Source organism: Protobothrops mucrosquamatus, unplaced genomic scaffold (genome assembly GCF_001527695.2).
Source record: "Protobothrops mucrosquamatus isolate PMUCROS unplaced genomic scaffold, P.Mucros_1.0 scaffold1415, whole genome shotgun sequence".
NCBI classification, from domain to species: domain Eukaryota; kingdom Metazoa; phylum Chordata; class Lepidosauria; order Squamata; family Viperidae; genus Protobothrops; species Protobothrops mucrosquamatus.
The window spans coordinates 309442-322638 of record NW_015387600.1 but is presented as its reverse complement, the minus strand read 5'-3'; the positions used below and the strand labels follow the sequence as shown (position 1 = coordinate 322638).

Here is a 13197-nt window from a genome sequence, read left to right as displayed (position 1 = left end):
TTCTGAACTATTTTGCTTTTTATTTGGATTTACTTCTGAGTTTTGGGGAGTGATACACAGTCAGTGCTGTGGATGAGAGGAAAGGTGTTTAGAGCCTGAGATATCCAGTTGATATGCTTTGATGCAAGCTAATTTGTAGAAGATTGCTTCTTTCTCTTTTAAATTAGATATTGTTAAAAATAGTAACAAGAATAAAAGCAGAAAATGCCAATGTAGAATACTGAATACAATTTACTGCTCCGTTAAATCAAGCTGAAGCCTTGGTGACTGCATCCATGCACTTTTCTTGGCCTGGTTTGTCTAAAACATACATCTTCAAGAAAATTATTCTACTGCCTTCCAGAGAGAGATTCAAGAGGGCAAATGGTGGAATGTGCACAGCACCATCACACAATGCTTACATACTTGCAATAGACACCAGGATGCAAGCCCCTTGCAGGGGCATTTGCATGACAACATCAAGGCATGTCATTTTGGCACTGTTTTCTGTGGATCCCATTGCTGCTTTCTGCAAACAATGGAAGATTAGACCATTAAAAAAGAAATCACAGCCATAGGCAAAGGAACAGAGGAAATGAAAGAAACCTACCTGCTGGAGAGAGAATTACCTCTGTCAAGTGAAAATGTGACAGTTGTAAAATACAAATAGATTGTTTTTCTCATTTTATTCACAGCTTCTATTTTTTTTTAAAAAAAAAACCCAACTCTTAACTATTTCTACTAATTAAGATGTGTTCTTTCTTTTACAAAGTTTTTAAAATAGAATTTACATATAACTTCTATATACCCAAATATTTTTATTTCTCTAAGCGCTAAATGTAAAACATCTTCTAACAACCCGTCCATCTGTCAACAGTTAAAAAAATCTCCAATCTTTAATGTAGGTACACTTGGTCACAGCTGATTCTTCTTCCTGAACTTAATGATGTTTAGAAGTATTGTTTAGATTTCAAATCCCATGAATTGATTATTTAAACAATATAAAATCAACCAAATAGAGTTGATTTTATTATTTGTAATTTTAAGCGATTGCCTTATTTCTGGTAACTGCTGTGCCAAAAATCCATCCTGCAGGTTCTCAAAAGTCTTATTCCAAAGAAAAAATGATGTTCTGTTTTTCTACTTTATTCTCAGAGTGGGTGAGAATCTCTTTCAAATGTATATTACTATTTCTGAGCTTATTGTTTCGGATGGCAAAGGATATTACTCTTTGTGAGTTTGGCTATTTTTTCTGTGATCTTTCCATCCACTTCAAACATCGCTGATTTTTAGGCTGCTCAGTCTGAGAATGCCTAATGAGAAAAGTGATCATCTTAAGTCTTCTCCTTAAGATTTAATTCAAGCATGGGAAATCATGCAGGAGGCAGGCCACAAAAGCCATACTGAAAAATGAAGTTGAAGTAGTTACTAGTGAAATGCCATGCTAATAGACTAATGGGGAAGATGTCTATGATAAATAAATGTTTAATTGGAGAATATTCATCCACCGTGTTTTATGTCATTTGACTGATGTCGTTGTGCAAATGACATAAAACAGATCATTTGTTTCAATTTATGTCATTTGCATAATGAATCCAACTTACTTTTATGTTTCATTTTTCCCAACAAAACACAAAATAACTTGTTACTTTCATATTAGCATTTCCACATTCTAATTTTTTTCCATTCACGTTCCACTTTCTTAATAAATAATTTACAGATACAGAAATTTATATATTTGCTTCTCCGTTTATGTGTAACTTGTTTTTCCCATTTTCCTATCAAACACTTTGGCCTTTGATGCATGTATTTTAAGATTATATCCGTCATTGCATCATAGTCTATCTAATATTGGCATCAAATAATTTGATTCTAAGCTACAAGCAGTGTAATCTGCATATACCTATATTCATATCCTCGACTAACACTTCTACTGTTACCCCAAACATTCCTGTATTATTATTCCTATTATAAATAACCAGAGAGAGAAACCACATATTGTTACTCCCCGGTCAATGCTGAACCATTTGCTAAGCATACCACTTATATTTATACATGCATTACTTTCATCACATAAAAGTCTTATATTCAGCAAACAACCTTCAAATGAACATATTCTCATTTGATTACTTTTTATGTTAATTCAGAAAAAATATTACTCTCTTGCTACTGCAATTTTCAGGCAAAAAAATGGACAGCTTTGTGCCTGCCGAATAATGTGGAGTACTCTCCATTTCATCAGAGTAATCTTATATCAGTTCTCATAATCTTCTGTCAATCCATATCTTTTAATTTAAATTTATTACAGGGAATGTTCTCATAATTATAAACTTGAATTAATGACTTCTAAAGCATTTCGAAGAAAAGATACATTTTTATGTTGATTTATACTAAATGATGAAAGGTATAAAGTGTGTTAAGAAATACTTCAAAAAATATTCTATCTAATAAATTTTCAGAAATAGACATAAAAGAGAAATTTGTTTTACTAGGCCAATAGTACTCGTACTTTTTTTTTTAGATACTTACAAATTGTTAGAAATTTTCACAAACTTTTAAAACTTTTGTTCAAAAAATCAAAACTAGATTTTAATAATAATTTCCTTTTTTTTCTTCAGCCCTGACATCATTATCAAAGTCAATTTCCTCTGAAAACAAAACCCTTAAATCAGACTATTAAGAAGGATCCTATACCAGGTCCTTATTTCATCATTCAACCATAATTAAAACAAGGGGTCCACCAAGCTCTCTGAACTTGCTTGTTTTCTTGCAGAGGTTTCATTACTCAAACTAGGTAACATTATCTGTTACCTATTTAGGGTAATGAAACCTCTGCAAGACACCAATCAAGCTCAGAGAGCACCAAGGACCCCTCATTTCAACTCTGAACTACAAATATTCTCCTTCATTCATAATCAGAACAAATTATGTCTTTGTCATCAGATAAAATAAGTCAAAAGCATGGGCAACAATATAGAACAAAATGCTATATTAGCTACCAACTAGTAAAAAGCTATAAATATATGCTATTAAAGACAATAATAACTGGATACTTGAGTTATCCTAATTATGACAACGTGCGATTGGCCCAAAGTCCCCCAGAGAGGTTACATACATGAAGATAGATTTGAATATGAATCTCTAAAATTAAATATTACTCAAAATTCATAGTTACCTTTAGAAATGAAAATCTGAAAGTTTTCCTGACAACAAAAAATAACATACGATAGGAATAAAGTGTACCAATTGAGGCCTTCACCATTTTCTCCAAGGTATAGAAACAATGCCATAACTTCAGTATGTCTGTCAAGGAGCTTTCAAAATAGGGTCATGACAATTCAGCAATTTTCATAATGACAAGTAGTAGTCTTAATGACTATTTAGGAAATACTTATATTGCAAACTTAGTAGTTCAAAAGCATGAACATGAGAATAAATAAATACATATCCCTTCAGTAGGAAGGTAACAGAGTTCTGTGCACCTCAACATAAAGCCATGCTGGCCACATGACCACAGAAATGTCTTCAAACAATGCTGGCTCCCTTGACTAAGAAACAGAGATGCCCATTGCCCCCTAGAGTTGGGCACAACTGGACAGGAGAAACCTTTACTCTTTTAATGCCTTGCCATACAAGATAATTACTTGCACATAGCTAATGGAATAGATGCATTGTGTTATGCTTGTCTCTAAAGCTATAAATATTGTAACCTTTTAACCCTGTCATATATCTTGAGAGACAGGTCCCACGATATCATAGCTAAATATTTTTTATCCTTATTGGTTAGCTTCCTTTATTCATAGCGCATAGAATAAATGATACATAAATTGTACTTTGCGTGTGGGGAAATCTGAATAGTGAGCTTTTTGAATCAGAGGATGCTGATATAAGAACAATGGATTCTCAGACACTTGAGGTTGCTTTGCTGGAAAGGCTGCCTCTGAGATTACCATATCAAAGGTTAGTTAAAAAATAACTTATCTAGGAAGTCTTTCAAGTACAATTTCAATGTAAAGTTCATCCTTGGGGGATAAAAAAAAATTGCACATAAGGATTAATCCAAGGTTGCCCTGAGATTTATCTTTGGCAGGAGTTTATAAAATGGAGAGAAAGGCTTGGCCATCACAAATAGGCACACACAAAAAAAGTCAAGAATAATAAGACAAGATTCTAATTAGTTCAAAGTTAATCTTTGAAGTTTTCACTGTCAAGAAAGGCAATTAAAAGAAGGAGTGATGTGGATGGCATCCTTTCTTGTGTCACTTTGGCTCAGACTTAGCAAGATATCTTTAACCAGTCACCCATGCTTTATCACATATTGTGATAAAACCAGAACTATATTTCATTAGGGAAAAAAACTGCAAATGAGAATGGTCCACAAGGTATAGAACAACTTGCTTCCAGATATCATTGCAAAAAGTATTTCCCCATCACTGTCAACAGTATATTAATGTGGAAACAGATGACTAAATGTCTATCTGAATAGACCACTAAAATGTACTAGACATTTTACATATCTTTTCATTTTGCTTATTTTATGTATATATTAAATACTTTAAATATTAAATATTATTAAATATTACATTGAATGTAAGTAAATTAAATTCTGCCTGTCCTGTATTTAAGTTTTGCTTCCTTTCTTTTCTTCATAGGGTTGGAATTGATACAGATGAAGATCAAAGGATAGAAACTGCTACTGAGGCAAGTTAAAATTTAAATATAAATATTTGAAAAGGAATTTATATTCATATGTGTGGCACTGAATGCTTTAAATTTTACAATGTGTTTTCTAAGATGCTCAGGAAAACCTCCAATTGAGAAGCTATTCATAATCCTTCTCACACCTGTTTCAAATACAATTCATAGTAAGTCATAGAACTTAACTGCACTTGTCCATTAGCTTTTGTGACAGACTACCATCTTGAAATGATATATTTTATAATAAATGCAATTTATTTCACTATCCAGATTGGGAAATCATCATAATTTAGTGTGATATAAACAAGAATAAATAAATCTTAATCTGACATATACTTTGTTTTTCTGCCTCCAGAACTTCTACACACTCGAGTAAAAGCAATATAAGTTTTTGTTTGACATATCCTCTGAACCAACAAATTATGGATAGTAATAATTCAGGCTTCTCTGAAACAAGATTTCAAGCTGATTTGTTTCAGATAATATTAATTCATATTAACCACAATTTGTTACTTTGATCAATAGAGCAAGCCATTATTAAAAACAATTGGAAGCTTTCTAATTCCCAACTAATTGCCCCAGTACAGAGACTATCTATGATCTGTGAACCACAGCTGAATAAACATCTGTCTTCAATTATAGCCAATGTCCTCAAGAGCTCTCATGAAGTCTCTAATCCAGGGATGTCAAACTGCTGGCCCGCCGGATGCATTATAGCGAAACCGCGCCCACCCCATTGCCGGCAATGGCAAACAAGTCACGATACATCATGACACATCACGTGATGTTGCAAGTTTGACACCCCAGTTCTAATCACAGGATTCTGTTATATACCAAATGTATAAAAGCCCTTCCACTGATTTTAATATATTCATGTGTTTCTAAGAATAACTGCAAGTCTTAGTCCAGTGGTGGTGAACCTATGGCACGTGTGCCAGAGGCAGCACTCGGAGCCCTCTCTGTGGGCACACGTGCCATACCCCGGAGATGGCAACCGTCCTCTTTAACCAGCCTCCCGCTAACTTGTTGAGGTCCCATGTGGCTGGATACATCCCAGCACCCATGCACTTGTTGGCCTTTGTGTGCAGGGGCCGATGGTGTCAGGCAGCAGCTGCCCCGGCCCCTGCCTCGCCTTGCCCTGCAACATGGCACCCCCACCCTGCCTCGCACCCTGCAGAACCAGCTTCCTGCCCACTTCCCCACCCACCAGAGACCCCTGGATCTCCCCCAACCCTGCCCGGCCCCCACAGGCATCCCTTCCCAGGAGCAACATCGAGCTGGCCATGCCCACCCTGGCCACGTCCAACCATCTGCCATGACCACTGTAGCCACGCCCACCAGGCGGCCCACACCCACCCGGTGGCCATGCTCACCCGGCACCCAGCAATACATAAGTGGGTTTTGGGTTGAAGTTTGGGCACTCGGTCTCTAAAAGGTTCACCATCACTGTCTTAGTCCATTGAATGTGTTATTGCAAGTGTTATTTTTATAACTTTTTCAGGACACCATATTTTATTAACACAAATATTTGCAAATTCAGCAGTGCTCTGTTTTGAAATGATTTTCATTTTACCATAAATTTGGTGCCCTTTTACCCTTGAGTATTTCTTTTTGACATACCAGGGATCTTCTTGACCGCCGTTTACACCCTTGCTTCAACAAAATACAGAAGATTTTTAAAAATGCCCTAATAGTAAGAGCCTTTGTTTTACATACCATTGAACATCGGGACATTGTTTCCCAGCCTGATTTCAATACAGGTGTGTGGTATAATTAGACACTATCCCTGATTGAGAAAGGTTGCAGCAGACCTAGATTATTGCAGGTATGTTTTCATTTAAAGCTGGAGTATACAATTTCAAAAGCAGGTAGAGCCAGGGCTCATTTGTTTGTTTTCTATGTTTTTCAGTGCTGAAATAGGTAATTTAAACCTCTTCTGCATGGAATCTCTGTCATCTATCTGAAACAGATGCTGCTGCTTCTGGCTCTTGTAAGCCTCAATCTTCCTTCAAATAATTTACTGGGCAATTTCCCTGTTGCTGAAATTGTCAGCTTCTCTCTCCTCCACTGGCTGAGTACTGCAATCTGAACCAGCTTATTCCTTTGTACCTGTAAACTTCCTATTCCTTGTTAGCAGCAGAGAAAGAAACCTTCACTGACCAAGGTGCTACGGGGAACAATGATTTGCACTTTCTCCGTTTTTGTTTTCTGCTTACTGTAAGCATTCTTGCTTTCTTTAAAGCAGACATGTCAAACACAAGGCCCGGGGGCTGGATGCGGCCCGCGAAGTGGTTTCATGTGGCCCGCGAAGCCATCCTGGAAACAGTGAGGGAACGGCCCCCTCTGCCTTGGCCCTGGCCCAAGCCAGCCGGGAGCCAATGTACAATTTTGTGGTGGCCATCTATACTGAAACACATTCAGTCTTAGCTCCATAATCTCCCCCCCCCCGGCATGGCCTGAGAGGAACAGTGAGGCTCCTCCAGTGGACCATGCCTTGGCACTTGCCCTGGTCCCACCCCCTTCTTCCAGAGACCCTCAGATCTATCCCACTCCTGCCCAGGCCCCACAGGCACCCTTGACGCGAACGATGTACAGCTGGCCACACCCAGTAGGCCACACCCACTCCATCCACGCCCACCCAGTAGGCCGCACCCACCCTGGCCATACCCACCCGGCCTCCTGAGGGCAACTGCAATGCTGATGTGACCCTCAATGAAATTGAGTTTGACACCCCTGCTTTAAAGCTTTGTCTCTTTGTTTTTTTTTCTCTTCACCCTTTTCAAAATCTCTTTAATTCTTTTTCCTAACCATGACACAAGGCTAAAAGTCTGCTCCATCCCTTCATTCTCAGGTATTTTTTTACAGTTCTTTATCCTTTTCCTAATTATTCAGTTTCATTTTTTAACCTTGGTGTTTATTAATTCTAACTTTCTTCACTAGCTCCAAACTGTCTAGTAGCAGATACATTGTCTTTTCCTAATCTCCAACTCTTTGCTCCCTCCCCCACCTGCCATTCCCTGTTCTGACTTTTTGATTACAAATCCAGACTTTGGCACCCAGATTCCTAACTTCGCTTGGCAAATTCCTATCAGTTTATCCCAACCATCCATTCCAATACAAACATTCGGGTTCTATTTATTTGTGAGGCTACTCTTCTTTCCTTCAGAGATCCCAAAAAAACCTCTAAATAAGAATTATCATTGCACCATTGGGTTGAAAAAGTATAGTTTAATAGAAGCCAAGTGAAATATAGTAGTGCAAAACCTGAACTGAAATTCGCATGCCAAAACTTTTCCTCCATAGCCACTTCCCGTTGCTGGACCCCCATTGAAAAATCTATTTCAAGAAGAGTGTTTTGGAAAGGGCCAGTCTGATTGTAGGCTGGATTGCAGCTTTGTTCTTCTCATCACAGAGTGACCTTGAAATGCCATCTAGAGCAGGCACTTTCACTTTTTTAATTTCACTTTCCCCTCAACTGCTCTTCCTTCCTCTCAGGGTTCATGGCAGACTGGTACCGAAATGATTGCAGAGTGCAGGCATGAGGTGGCAGTTCAGACACCCCATTTATTTGACAGGAACTCCAGGGGCTATAGAAGAGATGTTGGCAGGCTCTATGTCTTGCCCCACTGTTTTCAAATATATCCTAAAGAAGTGTGATCAAAAAATGATCTGTTGTGAAAAGATAATGAAAAGGTTCATATGATCTTGGAGATCTCCTCAAAGTAAAAGGAAAGATAAGCATTGGAGGTTTTTTCCCTTCTAGAAAGTCAGTGCTATGCTAAGGACTTAAAGATCATTATTCATTTCAACTGGATATAGTTAATAATAATAATAATAATAATAATAATAATAATAATAATAATAATAATAATAATAATAATAATAATAATAATAATAATAATAATAATAATAATAATAATAATAAAGTTGGAAGGGACCTTGGAGGTCATTGAGTCCAACCCCCTGCTCAGGCAGGAACCCTACACCATTTCAGACAAATGGCTGTCCAGTCTCTTCTTNACCCCCCCCCCCCCCCGGCATGGCCTGAGAGGAACAGTGAGGCTCCTCCAGTGGACCATGCCTTGGCACTTGCCCTGGTCCCACCCCCTTCTTCCAGAGACCCTCAGATCTATCCCACTCCTGCCCAGGCCCCACAGGCACCCTTGACGCGAACGATGTACAGCTGGCCACACCCACCCAGTAGGCCACACCCACTCCATCCACGCCCACCCAGTAGGCCGCACCCACCCTGGCCATACCCACCCAGCCCCCTGAGGGCAACTGCAATGCTGATGTGACCCTCAATGAAATTGAGTTTGACACCCCTGCTTTAAAGCTTTGTCTCTTTGTTTCTTTATCTCTTCACCCTTTTCAAAATCTCTTTAATTCTTCTTCCTAACCATGACACAAGGCTAAAAGTCTGCTCCATCCCTTCATTCTCAGGTATTTTTTTACAGTTCTTTATCCTTTTCCTAATTATTCAGTTTCATTTTTTAACCTTGGTGTTTATTAATTCTAACTTTCTTCACTAGCTCCAAACTGTCTAGTAGCAGATACATTGTCTCTTCCTAATCTCCAATTCTTTGCTCCCTCCCCCACCTGCCATTCCCTGTTCTGACTTTTTGATTACAAATCCAGACTTTGCCACCCAGATTCCTAACTTCGCTTGGCAAATTCCTATCAGTTTATCCCAACCATCCATTCCAATACAAACATTCGGGTTCTATTTATTTGTGAGGCTACTCTTCTTTCCTTCAGAGATACCAAAAAAACCCTCTAAATAAGAATTATCTTTGCACCATTGGGTTGAAAAAGTATAGTTTAATAGAAACCAAGTGAAATATAGTAGTGCAAAACCTGAACTGAAATTCGCATGCCAAAACTCCAAGTGAAAACATTTCCTCCATAGCCAGTTCCCCTTGCTGGACCCCCATTGAAAAATCTATTTCAAAAAGAGTGTTTTGGAAAGGGCCAGTCTGATTGTAGGCTGGATTGCAGCTTTGTTCTTCTCATCACAGTGTGACCTTGAAATGTCATCTAGAGTAGGCACTTTCACTTTTTTAATTTCACTTTTCCCTCAACTGCTCTTCCTTCTTCTCAGGGTTCATGGCAGACTGGTACAGAAATGATTGCAGAGTGCAGGCATGAGGTGGCAGTTCAGACACCCCATTTATTTGACAGGAACTCCAGGGGCTATAGAAGAGATGTTGGCAGGCTGTATGTTTTGCCCCCCTGTTTTCAAATATATCCTAAAGAAGTGTGATCAAAAAATGATCTGTTGTGAAAAGATAATGAAAAGGTTCATATGATCTTGGAGATCTCCTCAAAGTAAAAGGAAAGATAAGCATTGGAGGTTTTTTCCGTTCTAGAAAGTCAGTGCTATGCTAAGGACTTAAATATCATTATTCATTTCAACTGGATATAGTTAATAATAATAATAATAATAATAATAATAATAATAATAATAATAATAATAATAATAATAATAATAATAATAATAATAATAATAATAATAATAATAATAATAATAATAATGTTGGAAGGGACCTTGGAGGTCATTGAGTCCAACCCCCTGCTCAGGCAGGAACCCTACACCATTTCAGACAAATGGCTGTCCAGTCTCTTCTTAAAAACTTCCAGTGTTGGAACATTCACCGCTTCTGGAGGCAGGTTGTTCCACTGGTTAATTGTTCTAACTGTCAGGAAGTTTCTCCTTAGTTCTAAGTTGCTTCTCTCCTTGATCAGTTTCCACCTGTTGCTTCTTTTCCTGCCTTCAGGCACTTTGGAAAATAGTTTGACTCCCTCTTCTTTGTGGCAGCCCCTGAGATATTGGAACACTACTATCATGTCCCCCATCGTCCTTCTCTTCGTTAAACTAGACATATCCAATTCCAGCAACCGTTCCTTATATGTTTTAGCCTCCAGTCCCCTAATCATCTGTTTTGTTGCTCTTCTCTATACTCTTTCTAGAGTGTCAGCATCTTTTTTACATCGTGGTGACCAAAACTGGATGCAGTATTCCAAGTGTGGCCTTACCAAGGCATTGTAAAGTGGTATTAATACTTCACGTGATCTTGATTCTATCCCTCTGTTAATGCAGCCTAGCACTGTGTTGGCTTTTTTGCCAGCTGCAGCACACTGCTGGCTCATATTTAAGAGATTGTCCACTAGGACTCCGAGATCCCTCTCACAGTTATTACTATTGAGCAAGATACCCCCTATGCTATACCTGTACATAAAAATCTGTCAAACTATGTTATTTGCTTTATGCCACATAAGGTAGAAAAAAGTATCTCCTTTATTAGTTTACATTGTAAATATATTGGAGCAGATTTAATTTCTGTAAAAAATATAACATAAAACATCCATTAATAGTTTGGGTTAAAATACAGAGGACGCTATCATTTTAATCCAAAAGAAAAACAATAAAATCAAAATCAATTATTGTGCATTTGTTGCGCACGGCACAACTATTCCCAAAATATTTAGAAAACTGTCCACAATATAGTAATAATTGTCATCTGTATAAATTAAATAAGATTAAATGACATTAACAAGATGAAATTAACTTTACAGTGCAAAGATGATATAATGGACATGCACATTGGCTCACAGCAAGATGAAAAATGTGGAAACTTACTCAGTTGGATAATCTATGCTATCAATAAGTGTAGAATAAAAATACAACACAGCAAATTTAGAAGCTAATTTATTCCAAAAAAAACACCCTATCTTCTTCCTACAATCATAGGAGAGAATATGAAACTTAGCATAGATCACATATCCATGATTAGCATTGCCAGAGGCCACACCAGGTGTAACTCAGAGATAGGAGTTTGCAAGCACCCAGGAAGTGAAAATCAATGGTAACAGAAAAGGAGTATATTTAAGAGAGCTTGAACAGAAAAGCTGTGTGATTTAGATCTATATTGAGCAGTCATGTTGCTGAAGCTAAACTAATTTGGTTACTGCCTAGGTGGAAAAAAATCCAAAACACAGTGTAAATAATTTTGAATTCCATTAGTGAAGATCAATACAAGATAAAGGTTAAAAAAGATAGGTAGTTGTATTAATAATCTAGGTGTATTTTAAATTGTATCTGAGTATTGTGAGGAAAGATTAAAGGCAAAAGGAGAATGGGACGGTAGAAGATGAGATGGTTAGATAAAGTCATCCATGCAATGATCCTGAACTCCAGGAAATGGTGGAGGACAGAGGAGCCTGGCCTGCCACAGTCCATGGGATGACAAAGAATTGAACATGACTTAGCAACTGAACAACAATTGTTAGATTAACTGATTTGTGAACCTTTAAATGTGTACTTTTAGGCTATATATATATACTGTATATATTTATTTGTTGGTAAAATGTGTACATTTTTAATTGAAAAAAACATAATTATCACAATCATCATTATAATTTTCAATATTATTGCAGGTTGTAAATAACTTGGATAAAAGCACAACCAAAGCAGAAAGCGCTTGGCTGTTCAGAATTTGGTATGGTTTTGATCATAAGTATCCTACTATTCTGCTAGCACTAAATATTCCTAGTAATAATTTCATCAAAGGAAGAAATATCAATGAATCTGGTAAGATAATGAGAACTTTTTGTTTTAAATTCTGTATAAAATTGTATTATTGATATGAAAAACAAATAATGGCTGCAAGGAAGCCCCAAAAATTTGGGGAAAGATGAAAGATACAAATATTCAGAGTTTACTTAACCTAGTAAAAGAATATTTATATTGCTATGGACAAATTAATAGCACTGATATTGTTTAAAAAATCTTATTTATTGTTTATTTTAATTTTAAAAAGGAGGCATAATAATATGGCAGATTTTTGAATGCAGTGGATATTCCCATGATGGCTTAAGCGAACCCTCCCCAATCTGATGCCATCTGAATGTGTCAGGCTTCAGTTTCCATTATCTCTAGCCTTTAGGCCCTTTAAACACAGGCTGAATGAAGTAAGAGCAGCCCCCAAAATATTCTTTCCTCTAGTTGGAAATAAATTAATATAAAACATGGTGGCCTCATACTGCCCTTCCAGGCATAGCAAACATTTAATTTGCAATTCAGAATAAAGAAAAAAGGACTTAAACATTAATACTGTACCAGCTAGATCAGAGTAGGCTTTAGAGACTTCTGGTGGTGATTCTATTCCTTCTTCAGAATGGAAATCGTTAACCGTGGATGTTTTGAAGGACATAAAATAATCTATATATCATTACAGGAAGAAAATTCAAAATATGAGGATGTGACATTAATTGAAATCTGTGCTTCTATCTATTTCAAGGAAGGGGGAGGGAGGGGCTTGTGTGAATAAGAAAGTGTGTATGTCCCTTTCCAGCAAGAGAGATGGCACACACTGCCTCTTCCTCAAATGTACAAACAACGGAGTAGTCCTCCAAGCAGGAAAGGTATTAATATAAGGTTATGCAGCCTTGGTCAGACTAGGGGTAAAATGAACTTTTGAATGGCATATCAAGGTTTGCAGTCCATAAAATGAGAAGACT

General features: G+C 37.3%; 1 protein-coding gene across 1 annotated transcript in view; it reads left to right on the top strand.

Annotated features, from left to right (window-relative positions):
* The window catches only part of SLC9A9 (solute carrier family 9 member A9), a gene marked incomplete at its 5' end in the record, with an annotated part of 96066 nt that overhangs the window by 38124 nt on the left and 44745 nt on the right, over positions 1-13197 (top strand). Inside the window, 2 exons of the mRNA XM_015821872.2 lie at positions 4632-4680; positions 12115-12194. Coding sequence (XP_015677358.2) covers positions 4632-4680; positions 12115-12194 — 129 coding nt within the window. The remainder of the gene's footprint in view (positions 1-4631; positions 4681-12114; positions 12195-13197) is intronic.